This window comes from Sturnus vulgaris, chromosome 4 (assembly GCF_052056855.1).
Source record: "Sturnus vulgaris isolate bStuVul1 chromosome 4, bStuVul1.hap1, whole genome shotgun sequence".
Classification (NCBI taxonomy): domain Eukaryota; kingdom Metazoa; phylum Chordata; class Aves; order Passeriformes; family Sturnidae; genus Sturnus; species Sturnus vulgaris.
This window is the reverse complement of record NC_142246.1, coordinates 15,418,360-15,441,174: the sequence shown is the minus strand read 5'-3', so window position 1 is coordinate 15,441,174 and position 22,815 is coordinate 15,418,360. Positions and strand designations below refer to the sequence as shown.

At 39.3% G+C, this 22,815-nt stretch overlaps 2 protein-coding genes across 2 annotated transcripts; one reads left to right on the top strand and one right to left on the bottom strand.

Moving 5' to 3' along the window:
• Positions 1–849: 849 nt before the first annotated feature.
• On the bottom strand, positions 850–9,931 carry CLRN2 (clarin 2). Its single transcript, XM_014889013.2, has 3 exons — positions 8,798–9,931; positions 4,879–5,058; positions 850–3,883 (listed from the first exon to the last, which is right to left on the bottom strand). Exons 1-3 carry the CDS (start codon positions 9,048–9,050, stop codon positions 3,618–3,620), a joined length of 699 nt encoding a protein of 232 aa, XP_014744499.2. The 5' UTR covers positions 9,051–9,931; the 3' UTR covers positions 850–3,617.
• Positions 9,932–9,992: 61 nt separating this feature from the next.
• Positions 9,993–19,383, top strand: QDPR (quinoid dihydropteridine reductase). The gene is made up of 7 exons (XM_014889009.2): positions 9,993–10,148; positions 10,268–10,360; positions 11,794–11,890; positions 12,623–12,763; positions 15,128–15,236; positions 16,555–16,638; positions 18,515–19,383. The coding sequence occupies exons 1-7, from the start codon at positions 10,065–10,067 to the stop codon at positions 18,621–18,623; spliced, it is 717 nt and encodes a 238-aa protein (XP_014744495.1). The 5' UTR covers positions 9,993–10,064; the 3' UTR covers positions 18,624–19,383.
• The last annotated feature ends 3,432 nt before the right edge of the window (positions 19,384–22,815 follow it).

Sequence of the window (22,815 nt, the reverse complement as noted above, 5' to 3'; positions counted from 1 at the left end):
CCGCCTGGTGTACCGGGATTCCTGCGGCGGGGCCGCTCGGCTTCACTGCGCATCTTGGCCCTCTCGTGGCATTTGTACGACCATAGGTGGTCGTACTTCTCTCACAGACTTCGGCAGCCCTAGTCTGCATACTTAATTTGCATATTGAAGATTAAAATGTAAATTGTTTAGGAAAAATAAAACTTTATTTGCTACGAGGAAGCACAAACAATTTCAGGCTGAAAATACAAAAAGAAATAAAAATTAGGTAAATTAAAAAAACCCAACAATCCAGTGAAAATTATTGTGGTTATACTCTGCCAGGAAAATTCACAACAGAATACAGGGTCATCGTTGTAGTATCAGGAGCAGATTTCTGCTCAGCAAAAGCACTGCACGGAAAATAACCGTTTGCAGTTTTGCTGACAGTTTACTGTATTGTCAGTCTGAAGAGAATTGAACATGCACTGGACTTTAATTTCATGTGATTCAGACATTTTTTGTTTCTTTCCCTACCTCTGAAGTGTAAAGCATAGATTTTAAGTAATTCATTTAAATACGTGAAAATAAGACACCTTATGACAATATGTATAACAATGTTTGCTTTTCCATACATTTTAAAGTGGAGTTACACTGTTAGACCAGCAGAACATGATGTAGGAGGAGCTGGGCCTGTTCTCTAGGAGTCCATTGCACTTCTCACCTCACAGCTTTTTCAATGAAGTGGTACAGGGACAAATAACATGTTTTATTAAGGACAGCAGCACTCAGAAAATTGACTGAGGGAAACTGCATCCAATTTGATTTATCTTGTAAAAATGCATTTTTAAACATAAAACCATAATATTATTTAAATAATCAAAGTGGTAGTTAATTTTTAGCTTTATTTATTTTGGCAAGTCTCTTGGATACAATGAAGAGTTTTTTAGTTCTTTGAACTCCATAGCTCCATAGCTTCTCTACATTCATGTTGCTTCTATATATTATTCTGCACATACAAATTAAGTGTGTATTTTTGGGATATGTGAAGTTGTCTTTAATTTTATGGGATTGGACCCATAATGTCTTTTAAATTCTGGGCAGATATTACTCATAAATGTTCTCATCTGGGATTTCAAATCTACGTTCTTTCCAAGGTAAGAAGTGCCCCCAGAGAAGTATTCCTTTCCACACGTTGAGCATGCATATGGTCAGATACACTATGTGAAGCATAATAAAAATATGTAAATAAAGTAGACTACATATATCAAGTTTCACATTTTTGAAATTAGTTTATGAAGTACACGGGAAAGCTGAAAAGGTTTAAGCGATAAACACGCATTGCTAACCCCAGGGTGGGCTTTGTAATTGCACATTTCTAATATGTATGACTGCATTTAACCTTTTTTTCGCCCGACAAAATTTCAGAGGGAAAATATTCCATGCATTGACCTATCAGTGTATCTTAGCACTGCTTGAACTCAGACAACCTGTGCAGCTGAAAGTTTAATGTAGCCTTAGATCTGTTTCATTAAGTTTAGTTCATGCATAGCAATACTTCTGTTGACTCTGAAAATACTATTTTCTCACAGGTCACAACACAGTCACTGGGTGATAATGTTACTTGGTCATTCACCTTGTGCAGCTACAGTATCCCAAAATGATGCTTTATAGGTCTGCTGTAAGAGAAATCTTCTCTTGGATCTTTACTGCAGAGTATGCTCCATTGTTGAATTCATTCAAACCAAGAAATTACAATGCTAATCAGCCCAGTTTTCCCCCTTTAACTTCATATTTACAGTGCATTCTACAGATTCTTTCAGAGCTACTGTGACCTACCTAGGAATCCACTCCAACAAATTTTTAATCTTGTCCTCACCTAAATAGTCCCATGATTCTTATTCAATAATATTTTTGGAGCAGGTAGAAAGTTGGGGGCCATCAAGCAGTTCACTATCAGTATGAAAATGTGTTGCAATACATGCATATTAATACTACTAAAAAGCATTTTCAAAACAACCACTCAATATGGAGGATTTAAGAATCTGCTTTCTTCTCACCTCCTGAAGAGAATTATATTTAGTAAAAGCCAAGTTACATGTCACAATATAATTCTTTCTGTACAGTAATTACATCTAAATTATACATGTTCATAGAACAATTACAAACTACAAGTATTACATTTTCAACTTGTGTAATTATGTGGCACTTCAAGTTTTTCTGTCTCAAAGCCACTCAGAATTTTCTGGGAGGGGAAGGTGGTGGTACCATAGAGGCCCCTGTGGACAGTTTTCAGGGCAGTACTGTGTTGTTACCATCTAAGACACCTTCATAGCCTGGGTTTGTTTGCTGCCTATCCATGTACTGGCTATTGCACCATCTTTCTGGAGTTGTGGCCCAGGGTACAGTATGAGTGAAAGCACCAGTAAATTAAGATGAACAGTTAACTAAGAGAGTGGTATAAAATAGGAACTCTTTCTGCTTTTTTGAGTCTCCTTTATGCTCCTTTAGTCTAGTTCTCTACACTCATCATAATTTTCCATCTATCTCTTAAATTTTTTAAAATAAATTTTTAAATAATTTTAGTACTCCTGGAAAAAAAAAGTGGCTCATGGTGTCTTGAAGAAGACAGGTTAGTAGGGCTGAGTGCAGAGGAACCCTCACTTTTTCTTCACTCATAATCCTGATAATCTTGTAGAGCCAAACCCAGAGATGGTAGAGGCCACTGTATCCATTCCTAATGGTATATTCCATATTCTTTTCTCAAAAATATTCACTCCTCGGGACCCATGAACTGGTTGGATCCATGTCAAAATTATGGTATTTCCAAAGAAAGTAACTTTTCCATCCATGTAGCCAGTTCTATTAATTTCAATACTGTTTCATCATACATTACTTTTACTGATTTCAGATAGACTTAACAATTAACTCAGTTATGAAGAAAATTAATCTGTCAGATTAATATTTTCCAGGTTATCTGAAAGCACTATTACCCTTAATCTGCTTACTTCCAGAAGCTGTAGTGAAACATTCATCTAGCAGCTAATAATTTTTTCTTCATAGACTAATAGCATCCCATATACTTTATATTTCTCACTTCTTTGTCTTGTGGGATTGGATAATTTCTGTTTTAAAAACATTTCACACACACACACTTAGCCTTTACTGCCCCTTAACTTTAGCCTCACAGATGATGTTTTCTTTTTCAATGTTGCATTATATAATCAAACATATATGTCCCTCTCAATATGCTCTAGATAATTCTGTGAAAGTAAATGCCAAATATACATTCTTTCTGTTTTGAAATAACCTTATAGTTTCAAAGATTTGTGATAAACATGTTGTCTTTCTAAATAAAGAAGACATTTGGTTTGACGAAATATTTTACCTTAGTTTTCTAAAATACCCCAAAATGCAAATGTTCTAAAAACTGAGAAATAACAAATATTCACTGCAGATATCAGTCTGTTTTGAGAATAATGATATTTATAGCTTTTGAAAAATTATTTTTTCACAAACATATTAGTTGCTGGTATAGTAGATTGACATCTTTACTCAGGTTTATAAATAAATCATCTATCCAAAACAAAGGCTGAAGAGCCAAGAAGCTGTTCCTGTCGCAACAGTTGACTTGACCAAAATAGTTCTGTGTAGATTTGTTAGTACATGATATCTTCTGCTGTAACATTCACTTCTTCTGTTTTAGTCTTAACTTTAGGGAAATGAATCCCACTAATGGCTATTAGCAATAAATTCACTGCGTGTGCTGTGGCACTTGCCACACAAATCCAAAAACAGTCTTCAAAGCGTTCTTCTAAGATAACGAACCGAAAGACATTTTCCCGAAAATTGGCAATTCTTTCTGTGAGGTGATGAAGTTTCACAGCAGCCATGAAGCTGGTGACTGCAAGTACTACAAATCCACCTGCAACAAAATGAAATAAGCATTCACCATTATCAAGTCAAAACTAGACAGATATTTTGATCAAAAGACTTATTGAATACATCAGTGAACACTATACAGAGTAGGGATAGAAAAAGGCATGGCCTAAACACCTGTGGAGGGAGCAGAGACCCTCTCTGGAGAAAAGGCAGACTCTTGAGAGAGGGCCCCATGGAACAGAATTCCTTAGATAAGTTGTTTACTTAGAATGACTAATACTAAGAAATATTTACCCCTCTGCAGCCCCCTGCTTTATCTCTCTGTAATTCTACTGGTCCATTTTTCAATTCCTCAGATAATTGGTTCTCTTTTCACCCAAAATGTCTTGTAGATTTTTTAATAATAGAATCCTCTATATTATTAGTCGATTTCCAAGACACCCTAACCCTACAAAAATCCCTTAAGACCCTACCCATTGGATTTGCTGCCCTGAGACCCCTTCATAGATGAAATAAAGAGTCTGTGGAACATCCTCTGTGGTGCTTCCCAATCTCTTTCTCTGCTAGCCAAAAGAAGGTACTTTGCAAGCTAAGAAAATCACAAAAGAGCTGATAGCCTAGATTCTTGGCACTGCTTGCATCCTAGTACCTTGTGGCTGAAACCTGCCTGAGACTACAGGAAAGGCTGACCCTCACAAGACAACTTATCTGGGCTCGTCGTGGCAGATCGGAGACTAACACAGGCACCAACAGCTGCAAACACCTTCAGATTGCTTAGGCTTTATTGTATGGGCTAACATACTTTTATCCATGACATAAAGCCTAAAGGCTGGCATTCATAGCTCCAGTTAAACGTTGACTAGACAAAATAAACCAAGATGCCACCTGGAAGTTCTATTTTGATAGGTGTGAATTCACCACCAGCTTCATTGTATTCACAAGTATTTAAATTAAAGAGGTATTTGGTAAGGCAAAAGAAGAAACTTGTATCATTTCCTATGAATGTGACTAGAGAAAAACACTGGAAAATTACTTTACCTGCAAGGAAGTTCCAAAGACATGCTCCTGCTGGACCGTTAATAGCCCGGTAAGGAACTTTTATTGCGTTAAGAATGCAGAATCCAAAACTGACCAGAGAAAAGAAAATGGCCACACAGAGGAACATTATGATCATCACATGCAGGCCTGTATTCAACTTTTTCACCATGTATGGGAAAACTGTCAAGAAAAAATAAATTGTCTATTCAGTGTATAGGTTTTCTTGATGATGGTAAACATCATACTGTGCTGGTGCTTCAAATTCAACTTATATTTAAGGAAGACAATTTTTTATGGAGATGTGGAATTCAGCTAGTTGCACACATCTCTGTTCCTGATGCTTTATTTGTCAGTGCATCAGAGAAACCAGAGATACTCTGCTACAGGAATAATCCTTTACACAGGATCTCTGAATAAGGATTCAGGCTTAAATCCTGTTTATTTATCTAGCAGTGTTAATGTCTTTGCTGCTGCATTGTCTGCTGCATACTCTCCTGTCTCTTTTTCACCTCTGTTCTCGGTATGAAACTTGTGGTTTTGAGCTTCTCATTCCTGTCTCATACTTTTAATGTCATCCATTTGAAGCCTGATAGCTTCTGTTTCCTTATTCCCTTGCTGCCTAAAATAGTGTCACCTTTTTTGTGTTTATTTTCTCATGTAATTATCTTTTTTTCCCCTAATACTCTCTTTACTGCTGGCTCCAGTGAGATCTGCCTTGATTTCATACATCCTAATCCCACAGGTTTGCCCTTTAAGATTCCCTTCTTGGTTTCTCATTTTATGCCCCCTTTATGCTTTTCTGGGCATCTGGCAGTGCTTTAGCTACAGATGTAGGAAGCTTGTAAAGTATTGCAGTCAGGTGGGCTTTAGGTGAAGCACTCCCATGTTTTGCTAGGCACAAGCTCTCCCTCAGCAGCCTGTTGCTCACGTGTCTCTGGAGAACAGTAATTTTGTTGGTTCTGTCTTCACAGACACAGTTCCTTTGTTGGAGGGCCAGATTGGCCAGAAGCAGGAAATGTACACCTGAGTGTTTAGTTTATTCTGCAGCCTTCTAGTAACAGAATCAGAAGAAATCTGAGTAGGGAACTGTAGGTAACGTTGACTGACAGGAAAGAGAGAGGCTGATTGAGAGGAGCCCTAAAACACAAGGTGTTCAAGAGGAGACCTTCAGCTGTCATAGCACTGCACACTCATACATGTTTTGAAGAACTCACTGCCTAATTACTAAAAAGTTACTACAAAGAAGGTGTACTATGTTATAAACAAATAAATTCCTACCTGTGCTGCATAACTGACAAAAAAACCCAAAGTCCAAACAAGCCACCTAAAAATTGGTAGATGTCACCATGAACTTCAGGCATATAATTTGATCATGTCATGACAGAATTACAGTAGATTCTGTAGAAAAAAAATCATACTGTACAAATCCCATAGAATAATGATGTGATTCAACAGATCTACCCTTTCAGTAGCTCATTTTGGGGTTTCAGTTGGTGCACAGAAGAGCTGGAGAAGACTCTGACAACAAGAAATGAGGGGAGTAAATGAGAATCAGAAGTATATATGAGAAATGAGAATCAAAAAACTAGGTTGCTTTCTGACTGGAAAATTACTGGCAGTGTAACAACAAAGCACATGGAATTAAGCTTCCTTACAAATCATCAGAGATTTTAGAGTAGCTGTAAGGATTATTTGGTCTCTTTTTCTGAGTCTCACAGCCAAGTCCCAATGACCTGCCCAGTGAGTCTGGCTTAGTACACAGAAATAAAAATCCATGAGAAGGATATTGCCATGGAGACTCCTGACACAATCCAGCAGTGTTTGCTATGCACAGGCAAAATGCATGGCTTCCCTAGCTTCTCAAGGCTTGACTAAATTGTCAAATCAGAAGCATCTTATGCCAACTTAGGACCATCATAACAACCCTATGGGTCTAACATGCATGCTGCATTATAGATTGGACACTTCCAGAAGCTGCAGCTGGAGGCCAGATCATACATCCTGAGGGGTACAAAAGAGCAGTGGACATCTATTATGGCAACTGAGTCATGCTGTCACTGTCCCAGCTAAAAGAGAGTGTGCCAGCCATAAGTCTAGTCAGGTGAGTGTTAAAAGAGTGAAAGGGGACATACCAATAAAAATAAATTATTGCCATTTGAAATTCTAAATTGTCAGAGGTACTGCAATGCTGCACTATATAATGTGTTAGCTTTGTCTTGATCTATGGTACCAGTGAAGTCCATTTATATTATCACATTCCCCATGCAAAGTCTCACAGTTCTTGCTCCCCAGTAAGTTCAGAAAGCTTGGAGATTAAGGGGGACATTCAAACCAAAACAAAGTCAAGTCAAACCCAGAACTCCCAGTCTGCTCACCATTGTGCAAGAGTAACAGCTTTGTGTATTGTTGATTGAAACCAGTATTGTGAAAATACCAAACTCAATAGAGTTATTAAAATATTTAAAAGGGAAAATCTCTGGAACACTTGTTGACCAAAACGCATATTTGTGCCTACTGCACTTAAAGTTTTACAGTTCTAACAGAGAATTAGCTTCAGTAAGAGCTCTTTTTGTCTAAGGAGTGTCAGCTCACATCCTCCAATTGCAAATCTATGTACTCCAAGAGTGGCTGTGGAACATTATCCCTTCCTCTCAGATTGCACAGTAAAAAAAAAGTTCATTAAACAGTCCAGAAAGTTGTACAGAGTTTTAAAGAAGATTGGCTATTTTTTTTTCTCATTCTCTCTGCCAGGATGGGGTGAAAGAACTGGGACTGGATGAGCATGACTGCTATGTCCATGTCATGAAGTGCAGTTGCAGTTAGAGCTTGAGCAAAAATTTGGTTACTATAAAAATGACCAGTCCAAATTCATCCAGTTTAACAAGTGGTCATGCTGATCCAAGTTGAGGTTGCTCTGGTTCTTTTCTCCATTCCCTCTGAAGTCCCACAGTCACATCTGCCTTCAAGTTTTTATAGATGTGTTTGTGCAGTTATGTAGTCAGACATGATTCTATGGGAAAACAAGTATTTATTTTTGTAGGTTAAATTTTTGGCCAGTTTAACTTCTGAACTACCTCATCTCAACTACCAAAGCCATTACAAAGGATGGGACAGGACAGCATTGCTGTGGGACAGGGAGAGGGTGAGACTGCAACAGCTTCAACTTATATTGGTTTAAGTTTCAGTAAATCTGTACACTGAACAAAAAATCTTCAGTGCAAATTACCATTTTCACTACAGAACAGGATGAGTGAAATTTGTAAATCATCCAGTGTACAGCTCAGTGCTTCCAAGACTTCAAGATAATATTTTATGTTAAAAGGAATACATTTAGAAGAGTTTCTACACTTGTTAAGAGTTCTGCAGTTTTTTGTCTCTCAACTTAATAGAAAAGAAGGTGAGAATTTCTTCAACATAAAATAAAGTTACTGATATGTGCTATGGTAGACATTTGCATTAGGACAGTCAGAGAAATACAGAAATGTGTTCCAGCTAAATAAATCTCTGCTTCTTAAAGGGAAAAAACACCAGAAGTGTTCAACAGAGAAGGCAAGGACAGGGGCAGAGAGATGGCAGAGCAAAACTTGGCCTAGGAAAAGGTCAGTCAAGGGGAAAATATGATTTACGGGGTCGTCTCCAAATGACTTTCACCCCCTTCACAAGGCTAAAAGGAAACTCTCCATCTAGCCCTAGGGATTTTTTTTCCCCAACTTGATTCCAGGATTACAGACTATAACTGTAGCAAAAAGCATTCCTGAAATGAAAAAGTTTTATGTTCACACTCAAAACGTCGAACCATAAAGACCGCATATTTATTTAACAGTAATAATTTGCATTCTACAAGTTCTGTAAATAAAAAAATAAAGTGCTACATTTGAACTAGACTTTAGACTAAATATTCAACCAAAATTGTACTTACTTGTGAATTTGGAACGCCGCCCACCCAAGCCACACTGGCGTATTTTGCCGCCCCGAAAGAGTCCGTAGTAAATTTCTCCAATGAACTTAACCAGCTCTGGATCTGTGGCATTGACCAAATCAGCTCCTGTTTTGCAAAGGATCTTTCCAGTCATCCACTTTGGGGTTCCCATTGCAACAACAATCAAGATAAAAGATGCAAAACTTATTAGAGAAGCCAAGGCAAATAATGTCTTTTTAAAGCAGCCAGGCATCCTAGTGCTTTCAAGGGATCATCTCCAAGCTCTCTCTGCAGTAGTCAAGACGTATTTCCCATTTTTCATCATGCTCCAAAATCCACAGCCGAATACCAGGCATTTCAAAATACTTCTCTTTGTATTTTGAAGGTCCAACAATTAATCTATATGGTTAAAAATCAAGGCAAATATACGTTTTGCTGCAACAGCATCCTGAAATGGTTGCAAGTAACGGCTTCATTACATTGTAGTGCGTTGATGCTTCCTTCTGCAGCAAGTAATCCTATCTCTATGGCCTGTCTAATATATCCTCAGGGGTTTAATTGTCCTGCTCAAATAACATCATGTTTTTTACTGCAACCTCCTGTGAAGAAAATTTGTAGAAATACCTAGTTTCTTAGATTATTTTTAAAAGTGAGTAAATGTCTGTGCGCAAGGGAGTAAGCATTAAAACAGCATAATTTGGCTGAAGGATTCTGCTGTCGCCTCAGCCGTGCTGAGCTTCCCGGCGCTTGCTCCCACCCAACCTTTAAATGTCACGGCAGGCAGAGCTATCTGAGGGACAGAAATGATGGGTCTGGAATCTTCTGAATTACAGTGGGGCTCAGGAAGGCCCTGGCAGCCGGGGCGACCTGGCCAGCCGTGCCTAGCCCGGGGCTCTCATGAGGTGTAATTCAAGCGACAGGTGCGATCCATGAGCGCTAAAGAAAACCGGCCGTCATTGCCCGCACTTCTATGGTTACTGCTACCCGAGCCCTGAGGGAACCTTCACAGCCACTGATTAATTAATTAATTAACTAACAGCAACAGGAGCCCTGGGCACTGTAACACTGTAACACGGCCACTGCCATGGCTCGGCATTGGAAGCTCTCCTCGCCCCGGTCCACACGGCCCGGGCAGGCAGCCCGGCCCAGCCGAGCCCTGCCCTGCCCAGCCCGGCCCCTCGCACCACCCACGGCCGGCCGCTGCCGCCCCTCGCCCGCCCCTGGGGCGGCCCATCCGCGCCGGGAGAGCAGCGCCGGAGCAGCGGGCATGGCGGCGGGCAGGGTGCTGGTGTACGGGGGCAGAGGGGCGCTGGGCTCCCAGTGCGTGCGGTACTTCAAGGCCAAGAACTGGGTAAGCGCCGGGCCGGGAGGTGGCGAGGCGGGGAGCCCCGCGGGGGAGCGGCCGTGCCCCGCCGGGCCGGGCGCTGCGGGCCGCGGGCCGCTAACGCGCCGTTCCTCTCGCCGCGGCAGTGGGTGGCCAGCATCGACCTGGCGGAGAACGCGGACGCCAGCGCCAACGTGGTGGTGAGAGCGACTGACTCCTTCCCCGAGCAGGCCGAGCAGGTGGGTCGGCGGCGGGCGCGGAGCCGCCGGTGCCGGGTGAGGCGGTGGAGCGATGCACTAGCCAGCCTCCCCCGCGTGCGCGCATCCCTTTGGCCGAGGGATGCACGGAGCTGCCCCGCAGGTTACTGCATCCCTTTGGCCGAGCGGTGCACGGAGCTTCCCCGGGTTATTGCGTCTCTTTCGCTGCCGCCCGCCGTGAGCAGGGGCTGCAGGGATGGGTCTGGCTCCGTGCAGGAAGCAGGAGCGCGGTCGGTGGCGGTCGTGCGGCCGCACCGCGAACCTCAAGGTCCTCCAGCTTCTGCTCGTCACTTCTTTTTAATTTGTTGTAATTCCTTTGAACTGAATATGCAAAGAAGCTTGATCCAGGATATTGGAGGCTCAGCACATAAGGCACTTTTCCTTTGTTTTTGTCTTGACTTTTAAAAGTCACAGACTGAACCAGGTGAGTTGTAATGAAGATGGGTAAGGACATCTTAAAATGCAACACTTTCAAAAACCCTAACTTAAATGTGTTGCGTGTAAGTAGGTGGCATGCTCAGAGCATATCAACCTAAGCTCCTAGGGGAATGCACTGGTTTCCACAAAGGTGAATGTGGGAGAATCTAAGCCAGCCTAAAAAAATATTTTGCTTTATTCTCAATAGATAGGATTAATTTTTTACATTTTAAGTTTCGAACCAATTTCTGTTACTGATATACTGAATATCTAGCCAATACGTTTTTTTTATATCCACACGACACAAGCTTTGGAAGAGTAACGTAGAATGTTTACAGTATAATTTTCAATATGGTTTTGCAAAAAGTATTGGCTCTTCACTTGTTGAGAGGTGGATTGTTTGCAACTTACTTTGACAGAGAAAATTCGTAGCCAACAAATTCACTACCAGCTGTGAGGTCTTATATTTGAAAGAGAACAAATTATAGATATATAAAAGTATACAAGCTCAAACTTAGTGGCCAGAATCAAACTGATGGTTGTGGTCTAAACAGAAGCAATAAAGTGGCTAGTCTTTAGTTGTTTTTCTTGCACTGTCATCAAAAGTGATACCAGTAGTCTTGGTCAGACCTGGAGTTTCATTTCCCATCTTAAACAACACCATACTTGGAAGAGAACCTTTCAAAAGCAAGTCAATAATAATTTTTGTTAACAATAGAGGTAAGGGTTGGGTGTTTCAGCCCTGTTTATCACTTATTTCCAGTGACATCACACTCTGTGGCTTTCATTAGTCTGACTTTCATCTATAATTATTTTTCAACACAGTTGTTTGAGTTCATGAATCATAAATATCAATTTTCTATAGCTGTTTAAATTGCTGTGTCCTGTGTTGCTCTAATACGTAAGTAGGAAAAAGTGGCTTTGAGGCATTTATAGTGTTTCTCTCTTTACCTTATCAGTCCAGTGTTTTCAGTATGTTCTTGTTCTATGTTTTGAAGGTGACAGCAGAAGTTGGAAAACTTCTTGGTGAAGAAAAGGTGGATGCAATCTTATGTGTAGCAGGAGGATGGGCCGGAGGCAGCGCCAAAGCCAAGTGTAAGCCTTTGGTACAGACATGCTTGTGAAAACGTGAATGATATCTGAGAGAAGTCCTTAAAAATCTTTCTTCCCCAGTCCAGAAGAGGACAAAAGCATGGAAGTACAAAATAGCTTAGTCACAGTGCTTCTTGGTGCTTCTCTGAATTTTTTGCTTTCTGTTAAATTGGTGCAGCATTTAGTTTCTTCAGTAATGTTCGCTGATGCAGCAATTTTTATCAAAAAGTTTTGATGTGCTTTCTGAAGGAGCTCAGCATTGTTATTTATGAGCTGACTTTTGGTGAGATTTCCTGTGTCAGGCAAGTTAACGAAAGACACATTGATGTTGTTTCCTAAGTCACTGCTTTATGCATAAAACTTCGATACTGGAAAGCACTGCCTAATCATGCTACAGAAAAAGTCCTTCAGATTAAAAAAAGGCTTTTAAGCATGTAATATTCATAATGAAATTCATACTTTGCCCACTACTGTAGAGATGCAAGAAGAAAAATAGCCTTGTTTTCTGTCTGTAGTAAATTTGGTAAAATGTGTCCGTTTCATCCTCCTTCTGGTTTGGATGTTACAGGCTCAAAGAGAAAGGAGATACAAAAGACAAATGAATATTTTACGATGTGGAGGTAGAAAATGCTAGAAAGCATATTTTCATAATGCTGTTGTACTCTGTGTAACAGTGAGGAAATCAGAGTTAAAAGTCTTCCTTTGGCTAATTTCACTAATTCTCTTCCTAATCAGCTTTATACAAAAACTGTGATCTGATGTGGAAGCAGAGTGTTTGGACATCGACTATTTCCAGCCACCTTGCCACAAAACATCTGAAAGAAGGAGGCCTCTTGACTCTGACAGGAGCTCAAGCTGCTTTATCTGGGACCCCAGGTAAAAAGCTTTGCATGACAGCTGCAGGGATGCCAGCAGTTAGAGGTGGTTGTTTATCTGAGCATTCTTGTTTTTGAAGTAATAGCTTCACACCCCAGCTTCTTAACATCTAGCACAAATGGGACCCTGCTGCTGAAACATGTAAGAAAAGTAGCAAGGTAGCAATGTTGAATCTCTGGAAGCTGTAGTGAAAGCACATAGAATGAATATTTAAATAGTATTTGACATATTTAAATAATATTTGACATGCACTGGTGAAATTTACTTGGCTAGTATATGATAAAGAAAAAAGTTCGGAAGATAGTGAAGAGTAGAAGCACATAGCTATGTAAGTACCATGCTTAGACAAAGTTAAATTTCCTATTTGTGTTCTGAAAGACAGAGTCCTTAATTGACCAATTTTTCTGTTGGTGATGACTCAGCTGATTCTGATAACCATGCTTGTCCTGTTCATGTTCTGATTCCAGTCTACCTTTGCTTCAGACATAGATAAGCTTGTTGACTGTTGGCTTTGTCCTCAGCTAGCTATTTAATATGAACTTTATTGGAATTTTAATCTCACTCCTCAACCGTGTTGGTCTGCATGGAGGAAGAAATCTGGGAGCAATTTAAAATTAATAAAAAAAGGCACTGACACACAAGCCCAGAGGCTGCAAGAGGAAAATTTGAGACAAATACTCCTTCCCAAGCTTTTATTAGTGTAATTTCAACAATATTTTTAAGACACAAAGATTTTAAAACATATACGATTTATGAATATTCTTGAAAGCTTTGCCTAAAACTGTTCGGGTAAAAATATTCTATATATTTCCTAGTTAAGGATTAATCTTTTGTGTTTATAGTGACATCTATTATAGTCAGACATAAAAGGTTTATTTTTGAGAATAAGCAGATGAATAATTTACAGTGAACTACTGACTGACTATACACAAATGAAAAAAGTGAATTCTGGCAAACTTTCACGTTTTTTATTTGGGTGGTCTTGGGAGGTAGGGACCACAACACAGGAATCAAAGTGATGAGCCTTCCTGTTTTGAACTATCTGGTTTCAGCTAGTCTGGATTTTTTTAAAAGTCACAGCAGTGCTTTGGGTAAACACATGCAACTTATTAACATCAGGAAGAATTGGGAAAGGGTTGTTACTCAACTTCTGCAAATATGCCTTATTAGCCTTGTCACGACTGGCTGTTCTGGAAGAAATGGTCTTTTTCTTGTTTGTTGTTAACGAGATTTTTCTTTTTCTATGAGAAAATCTTGCCTCACAATGCAAACTGAAGAACACTGAAAATCACATGAACAGTGACAGAAGCAGTGTGAATGTGATGTCTGAGAAATGTATGAGGCATGAAAAGATTTCTAAGAAGATTTAGAATGTTTGGTTTAGGCAAGACAAGAGAGGAATGTGATACACATGAATATTTTTATCATAACAATAAAATAAGTTAGCTAATGCTGTCCATGATTGCTCCTAATAAAAATGAATGTTATATAATACATCTAATTACATTATAGAAGTATTTCTATTATATTCAAAATACTTCTTTAGGAACATTGGAAAGGGGCTGAATACTGTACAGATGGGTAGGCAGAAAGACATTCAGTTGAAGTAGATGAATTCGTTCATGTTCTCTTAGGTACTTTATCTGTGTCTGTACTTCTTGACAGATACATGCCTTGAGACATCTGAGACCTCTAGCACCCAGATTGTCCAGATCTTATTCCTGAGCACTGTGCCTTATGCTCTGGTTCTTGTGGCTCTTACACTGCTACATGCTGTCTGCCTATAAAGCATCCGTTTTTAGGAAAGAGCTTGCTTTTTCTGCACATTATTTATTAATTTTCTACCATGAGAGTTGGGGTTTTTTGTAGCTTTCTCCACAGGGCCTGTCAGACCTGGGATGCTGACCAAGTGAATTCCAGATTTGAGAGGGAAATGAACTGTATCTGTTTGGGTCCAAGCTCATAAATACCATAGTTACATGATGAAAATTAATAGAAGAGTGCCTTATTAAAGTCTATGAGCATCTTACTGTGTTAAATTTGTAAACTTGGCTCTGTAGGTCACATCCTTCAGGGTGCTTTTGGATACATTGACTAAACATGCTTGGCTTGGTAAGATTCTTATTTCTGTAGTGCTAAGTTAACTGAGTTCTGTGATAGTTTCTGGATGTCTATTAAAGCCTTTTTATTAATAATATAATTTTTTCTTTTAATATGGTATGTTTAATATGTTTTAAAAGTCTAATTATTTTCTGGCTGTGATAAATGGTCTTAATATTCATCAGTCTTTAGTTTCTGTCATGTAACTGCTGATATTGAGGGCTGTTCCGATTGTGCTCTAATTTGCCTGTTTTTAATTTTTAGGGATGATTGCCTATGGCATGGCCAAAGGAGCAGTGCATCAGCTCTGTCACAGTTTGGCTGGTGCCAGCAGTGGGCTGCCATCTGGTTCTGCTGCAGTTGCCATTTTACCGTAAGTGGTTGCTTAGTTGTCTCTGCCTGTGTTGTTTAATTTAATTACTGCTGTAACCTAGAGCCACACAGATATGTTTGCAGTGTCCTATTCACAGCACACAAACAGCCCCTCAGTCCTACTCTCAGAGAAAGGATGCATCTTGACTGGATGAGCAAAGATTTACGTAAGTCACCCTAAAAATGATTGCGTTATTTTCTTTTGCGAAACAGTAGTGGATGTTAGGATTAAAATTTGATTTACTTTTAACCAGTTTAACTGAAGCCCTGCATTAATGTGTGATTTCTTTATTTCAGTATAGACAGAATTGTAAAAACGAGATGAGCTGTTCAGTGAAGTTTTAGACTTAGCTCTGTGATAATAGTAATGCAAACGATTACTTGACAGGTTTTCACTTGATTAAAGATGCTTCTTCCTAAGGTGCTGCATTGGTAAAATTAGGTTACTTTGAGGACCTGTAAATCAAAAAAGTTTAGCTTGTATTTACCTTCTTTCTTTTTTGTCAGGAAAGCTAGTAAAAGGTGGATGATCTAGTAGGTCTTCACTATGTTTAGTTTTATCAAGTCTGTTGCAAAAATTAAAAGTATTTTTCTTGCTAGGTCTACATCTCATTCAGGACCCAAAATGTGAGACTAAAGAGCTCTGTACAGATATTTGGTACACTACCTGAATTCTCTACTTTTGATTTCCACACACACACATTCTTAACACGCTGCTTCAGGTCAGACAGGAATGGCATTAAATGTGTTTGGATAATTGACACCACTTTCTATAGAGCTTTATAAGCAAGCAGATGCCAAGATCACTGGATTCTTGTGCAGGCAAAACTCTGTTCTTATGTGAATTTTTGAGAGCGTAAATACACCTTGGATTGTCAACAGCATTTCAGTGAGGGAGTTCTGGAAAGTTAACCCTTTCATGTGTGTAGTGTAAATATGTACTGTCAAAGTCAAAACTTCCTGTATTTATGCATTCAGTCTCTCAAAAGTGTGGATGTAGTGTATGTGTGCTGTGCAGTGCGTGTGAACAAGCTTATTGCTGCCATTCCCCATCTGCATGAGAGAGGTGGGAAAGGAGCTGCAAACTCCAATGGGCAGTTCCTCAGCTAGCCAGGAAGCTGGGGGGGTTCTTAGTTTGGAGCCTTGGACATACATTGAAACTAATGACTATATTCTGTTAACACAGGGAGGATGCAAGGGAAATACATGCCACGTGGTGTGAAAGTCAAGCACATATTACAGCAGTGAATTGAAGCAGGTGGTGCTCATCAGAAAGATGATATATAAATAAAAGGCTTGCTTATCTTTTTTAATCACAGGGTTACCTTAGATACACCAGCAAACAGGAAATCAATGCCTGATGCAGATTTCAGCTCCTGGACACCCTTAGAATTCATTGCAGAGTGAGTATCTATGGGATAACTAAACAGTTCCTCACTGTCCCTCTTGCTGCTGCATCTCAGTGCCTGGTCTTTTTAAATAGCTGTCTTGGATTTGGGTGGATTTCTTTCCTCTATCATCTTATTGTGTATCTTTCTAAATCACATTGGGTTTAATTGCACAGGCTTCCTAACTGGAGAAAATAACTCCATCAACTTCAGCTTCTCTAAATGAGTTATTACAGCAAGGAAGATAGCCTTAAGCAGCTGGAAGCTGGAGAATTTTGTAAAGCCTGTAGACAAATTAAATTGCAGACAGCAGGTGCAGGAGCCACCTGGCTTAAAGATAAACTGCAAATAAGCATGTCAACTTGGGTGGGATTATTTTTCTTCTAAACACATTTTACTGCCCAGTTTATGGCATGTTAGTTCGGTTCTCTCAACTGGCAACATTTCTGGTCTTGTTTAGAAAAATTTAGTAAAGAGTTTTTTTTTTTACTATCCACAAAAACTTTCCTGAATGATACTGCAAAATGCTGAAACTTCAGCTGTAGCTTATGTAAAGGCAGGCTGAGATTGCCTGCCTTACTGTTCTCATTCCTCAGGGTTAGAGAAGGTGCAGCATGAGTATTGCCTTCTGCCATGTGATGGGGAGTAGCAGAGTTTCTGCTGGGGGTGAACTCTTATACATTTTAAGTCTTAAGTGAGAGTGGAATTGAATTTACCTATTGCTAATTTTTCAGAGAGTAGTTTAGTTCTGACATCAGATTTCCATTTTTGTAAATTTATTTAAGGTGGATGCCAGAGATGGAAATGGTTTTAGTTGCAGCTGTTTAGTTTAAGCTTCTGCAGTTGTCTGATGAGGCTCTTTAAAACAGGCCCCATCAATTGAATTTAGCTGGTCTGAAAATGTTCAGAAAAAGATCCTTAATTTACTGTGCTCCAGGGGCATCTTAGCTAGATGTTGCAGTGTTGCAAATTCATTTTTTAGGTCTAACTTTTAAGTAATTTATCCTTACAGAAGAATTCAGTTGATTGGTTTTTGTTTCTAATTCCCTGAAGTTTAGTTCCCAGTGCTCTGAAAACTGAAAATCTCACTTGTACAACATCAACATCTGTTGCCAACATCTGCATCTTGGGAAGGACGCAAGAAGTCCTTTCATGTATGGCACTTGAATTTTGTGCCCTGGAAGATCTTGTTGGATAGTGGGATGTTCCAACATGGCATTTACTATGTGTTCACTATCGGAAGGGCTGAAGGACCTGTAAAATATACTTCAATTTCTCTATTCAATTTTGAGGAAGGAGTTTATGTTGCATTTTGATAAGGAGTCTCCTGGTCTGCTACCTAGAATGTGTCCATCTTAGTCTGCACTATTTTAGATGTCTTAAGACACGTTTTTTGTCCCACTGAGACCACTTTCACAGTTAAATAACAAAATGTTATAATGGCTTGTTGTCAGAGTAATGGGTTTAGCAACTCTATCCTAGCCATAAAACTGTTTTCTTTTATATATATAAAATATATATATGTATATTATAGATATTTTTTCTTTTATATATATATTTAAAGGCAACTAAATAGCTCCTCCTTCACCTTTTCTGAACTTTTTTAACTGTGAAAAAACCTAGCCACTCTGACATTTTAAGCTCCTGGCCTTTTCCTCTGAGATATTTTGGAAATCTTGTGTGCTCTAAAGCCCCTTGGATTTCTCTGGGCCCTCTGTGTTATTCTGAGAGTCTGAATCTCTGATCACATCACATAGAAATAACTAGAGAGAGCACTAGGGAAAGAAGGAAAAGTAATAGGCTTGTATTTTATTCTTCCTGTCAATATACCTGATAATAGTTATAATCTTTTTGTTCTCTCACCCTGTTTTATTCATTTATTTTAAAACAGAACCTTTTATAACTGGATAACAGGAAAGGATCGACCAAACTCTGGCAGTCTAATCCAGGTGATAACTACAGGTGGGAAGACTGAACTAGTTTCAGCAGCACATCTTTGATGTCAGTCACTTAAAATTATGAAACTTCAGCAAAGGAGAAGCTGTGGAAAATCCATCCACCAGTATAATTTGAATGGTCTTCTGTATCCAGTGTTTGTAGTTATTGTATTAATAGAACCAGATTTCAAGTAGTATTTCTGTGCTGTCAGTTGTGAGTTATCAGCAATTGTTTACCAAATAATACCAACTTGTCTCTAAATGAAAGTTGCAGGCTTGAAAGTCTGTGGATATCCTAATTCTGAGCATTATATGACAACTTAACTGTTTTCTGTGAAATGGGAAATGTGCTTAACTATGTCATGTGATTGCATACATAATGATTGGATTTTTTTCTCTGTCAGTAAGTGTTTCTGGCAACTTACTATGAATCTTCCAGTATTCTGTCTTTTTCTGTCTGAGAATATAACCCCACCCCTGTATATTATGTTGGCTGTAGCCATAGGGAACACCACAATCATGTATCGTGTCCTAGTCTTGTAACACTCTTCTTGTGAATGTTCAACTTGAGTTAATGGAACTGCATAGAGGTTACTCACTTGAGAAGGAATTCCTAATTTGCCTTACAGTTCATAAGATGCTCTCAGGCCTACAGTTGTAGGATAAAACAGTCATTCTGTCAAATGAGCAGTATGTCTTTCTCTTAGTCATGATGGCTCTTGATTTTTTCAAAATGCAAAGTGCCATAAAGTAGTAGAAAAAAGCATACATGCACTTGAAAATGGAACTTTTTGTGCTAAATAAATATATATTGTTTTATGTACTGGTCTGTCTCTGTTAATGTAATCCCAATATCTTGATAACATTTAAAAGGGTTTAATTGAACATACTTTTCAGTTGTGATAAAGGACTTTAATTTTTTTATGTATTTAATTCTGATAGTGGCGCATAAAATATATTTCTGTGTGGGCCAAAGATCTAGCCATGTGTAGAGGCAAGTCTTCAGCTGGGGCAAATATTTTCTTAAATCCAGCCATGTTACATGGAAATACAGTTCAGATAAAGAGTGCAAGCATTACCTGTTCTGAGCATATGCTTACAGGAATCAGTTCTGTTGGATTTTTGGGAGCATTTTGAAAGCCATTAAATATACAAAGTTGTGCATATGTTCTCCCTCTGCACTTTTCTGTTTTTATTAACTTCAGGGTTGTGTTGGGCAAGGATTTTCTGCCATGAGTCAGGAAACCTTTCCCCTCTTCCCACTGGAAAAGCTCACATGTGCCCATGTTAATTTTAACATATAATGATTACCTCTTTTGCTATGACTGTGTCTTTACTTGTTTTTTTTTTGCTGGATGCAAAGGTAGAAGGGAATTTTTCTGCCCTGTCGAACAAGTCCAGGACTGTCAATTCATAAATATGCTTTTGATTTTAAGTGAAAAGCTTGCAATGATGCTGCTGCACCAGCAGTTTCTACAGGCTCAGAGTACAGACAGAAACTGCAAGGGACTGGTAGGGAATGAAACCATATAGGGTGCTGCTCAATTCTTCTAGATAAGGAGGTAGCTTATCATACGACAAACTAACGTGATTTGAAGGCTTCCCTTTGCCAAGCTAGCTAAAGCAATGAATAGTGTTAAAGCATAATTGTGAACACAAGACTTCAGGATTAACTTTGATCAGTTTGCAGGTATGAGCAGAAAGATACAAAAATGACATTATTGAAGCTGGAGAGTGAGAATAGAGGTGAGTGTATGACAATGAGCTAAGTGTCTGTCAAGCTTATTGCGAAAGGTGAGAGATTTAACTTGAGGAGTTTGATTTAAAGAGGCTTTTTGTGACCAGTTTCATCCTGTATCTCTCCCGATGTTATTTCAGTTAATTGGCCAGGAGAAAAAGCCACCCTGATACTGCAAACATCTGGGTAGCTGGACTCCTTCAGCAGGTCCAGAGATCTGGTGGTGCTGCAGTGAGGAGCAGAGATGTCTTTGGGTGTGGTCCATATGGATGAACTCCCTGCAGTGCTCACACACTACTAGTGGAGACCGTAATCCTGTTGTGAAGTTTTTCACAGAATTACAGCATGGTTTGGGCTGCAAGGGACTTCTGAAGATCATTTAGTTCAATTCCATTCTGTCAGGCAGGGATATCTTACTGCTTATTACAGAAATAAGTTCATGATGAATTTCCACTTCAGTGTTGATGAGAACTTCTGAATTGCTCATATTTTGCATTTATATGCCATTATTACCAACATTGTAATACTGCAGAAGTTAGAAGCTTATCCTCCTTTAATGTAAGGAATGTATTATTTATTTATTTATTATATATATTAAGCAGCTGAATTTATCATGTTTTTTTTACTTGGGACTGTATAGATACTTCACACTAAAAAATTCATATGCCCAGAACCTGTTTAATAGAGTGTTTTTCTATGCAACCTTCCTTCAAAGATGCATGCTGCTGTTTACTAAGAAAGAAGTAAAGTGGGGTCTGATGAAAAAACACAAATCATGCCAGAGCAGTCCTGCTTACACTGCAGCTCACTTGTACTCAGCATTCTGGGTTTTACAGGTGTAAATATTGTTTGAAAATAAATATTTCTAGACCTGAGCCAGTGTACCTTGGAGAAGATGATGCAGTTGCATGGTCCATGCACACAGTTTCAGTCTCCCCAAACAGGGATGGCTCTTGCTTGTCACATCTGATACCAAGGTGCAGAGACAAAACAGGTCATGGGCTCCTTTGTCAGAAGGCCAGGGCAGCTGGGACAGGCCTGCTCTATATGAATGGGGCTTGTTCCTGCAGATTTAGAGAAAGTAGATTTTAATACAGCACAAGCAAAAGAGGCTTGTATAGTAGAATATCAGTAGTATTGTTATAAATCAAAAAACCTCTGAACACTGGGCAAGAGCCTGTTTTTGACATTGCAGGTTTTATGTGGGTGGGAACCTGAGCTGCTGTCTGGACTGTGGCTGCTCTTCTGCAGAGCCTGACCCGTGTCCAGTCCCCTTGCTTTGCAGAACATTTTGTTCACTGCAGGACTGAGTCCAAAATGTTTTCAAAGTTCACTGGGAAGTGAAATTCACATATTTTACCAACAGGTTTAATTTGTTTAGTTATATTTTCATGAGAAAAATAGTTTGCTACCAATTACCTAATAAAAATTGCCACAAAATAAAGATTTATAATCATGCCCTGCTTCCAAGAAAAACAGAAAAGTTTTCAAATACAATAATAGCTGAGTCATTCAGCATGTCCAGTTCTATAGTAATGCAAAATTGCACTTTTAAATCTTCTGTTGAAATATGCTAAACAAGTGTGATTCTTTTTTTAATAGTGGAATGAAAATTACTACTACAACAAGAAGTACCATTTATTATCTTTCTTCTTCCTTGTATTGGCTCACTGGAAGAAAACAGATGGGGACTGTAATAGCACGTGGAGATGCTTCAGACTAACCCTTTCAGCGTTGAACAAGGTGAGAAGTAGGCAGACATCTGAAAGGCATTGCAGAAGTCAATAGCAAATGCCACTTGAGATTTAGGTCTCTGTTATTCTTGCACTTCCTGAAACACCATGTTCTGAAGGATTTTCTCGGCACGGTCTGTGGGGGCTCCCGGGTACAATCACAGACTCCCACGGCTGAGCAAGGCTCATCTTCAGGAATGCCAGTAGAGGGCAGAGACTTCCACTGCATTGGGGAGATTTCTCTGCTGCTAAGCAATATTTTTTTATCAGCCAGGATTTTAACCATGCCACAGCCTCTGCTGAGAGGCTTATCCCCGTTTTTTGCTTTAGTGCCCACAGTCTGACCTTTCTGGCCTGTCCTACACCAAGCACATGCAGCCTACTCTGTATACCAATTCCAGAAACCATTCCATCAGCTTCAAGCAGAGCAAACCAAAAAACAACAATCAACCCCAACAAACACCACCACCACCAATACACAGACACATGCACAAAAAAGCCCAACAACAGAAAAAGAAACCAAGGCTGTGAAGGGAGTCCCACAGCAGGGTGTACCATTGATGTTGGCACGATATCAGCAAGTGGAATGACAATCAATATTCTGCAGCACAGCTTTAAGGGCTTGGACACAGTATGAATAGAAACAGGTTATTTAAGTGCTGTACTGCACATAAGGGTATAAGAATTTCCTAACCCAAGCAAAAAAGCCAGTACTGTTCAGACTGGACTGGTATTAACAAAGAGGTGGAATTTGGTGACATAAAAATTAATTACTATGGGGTTT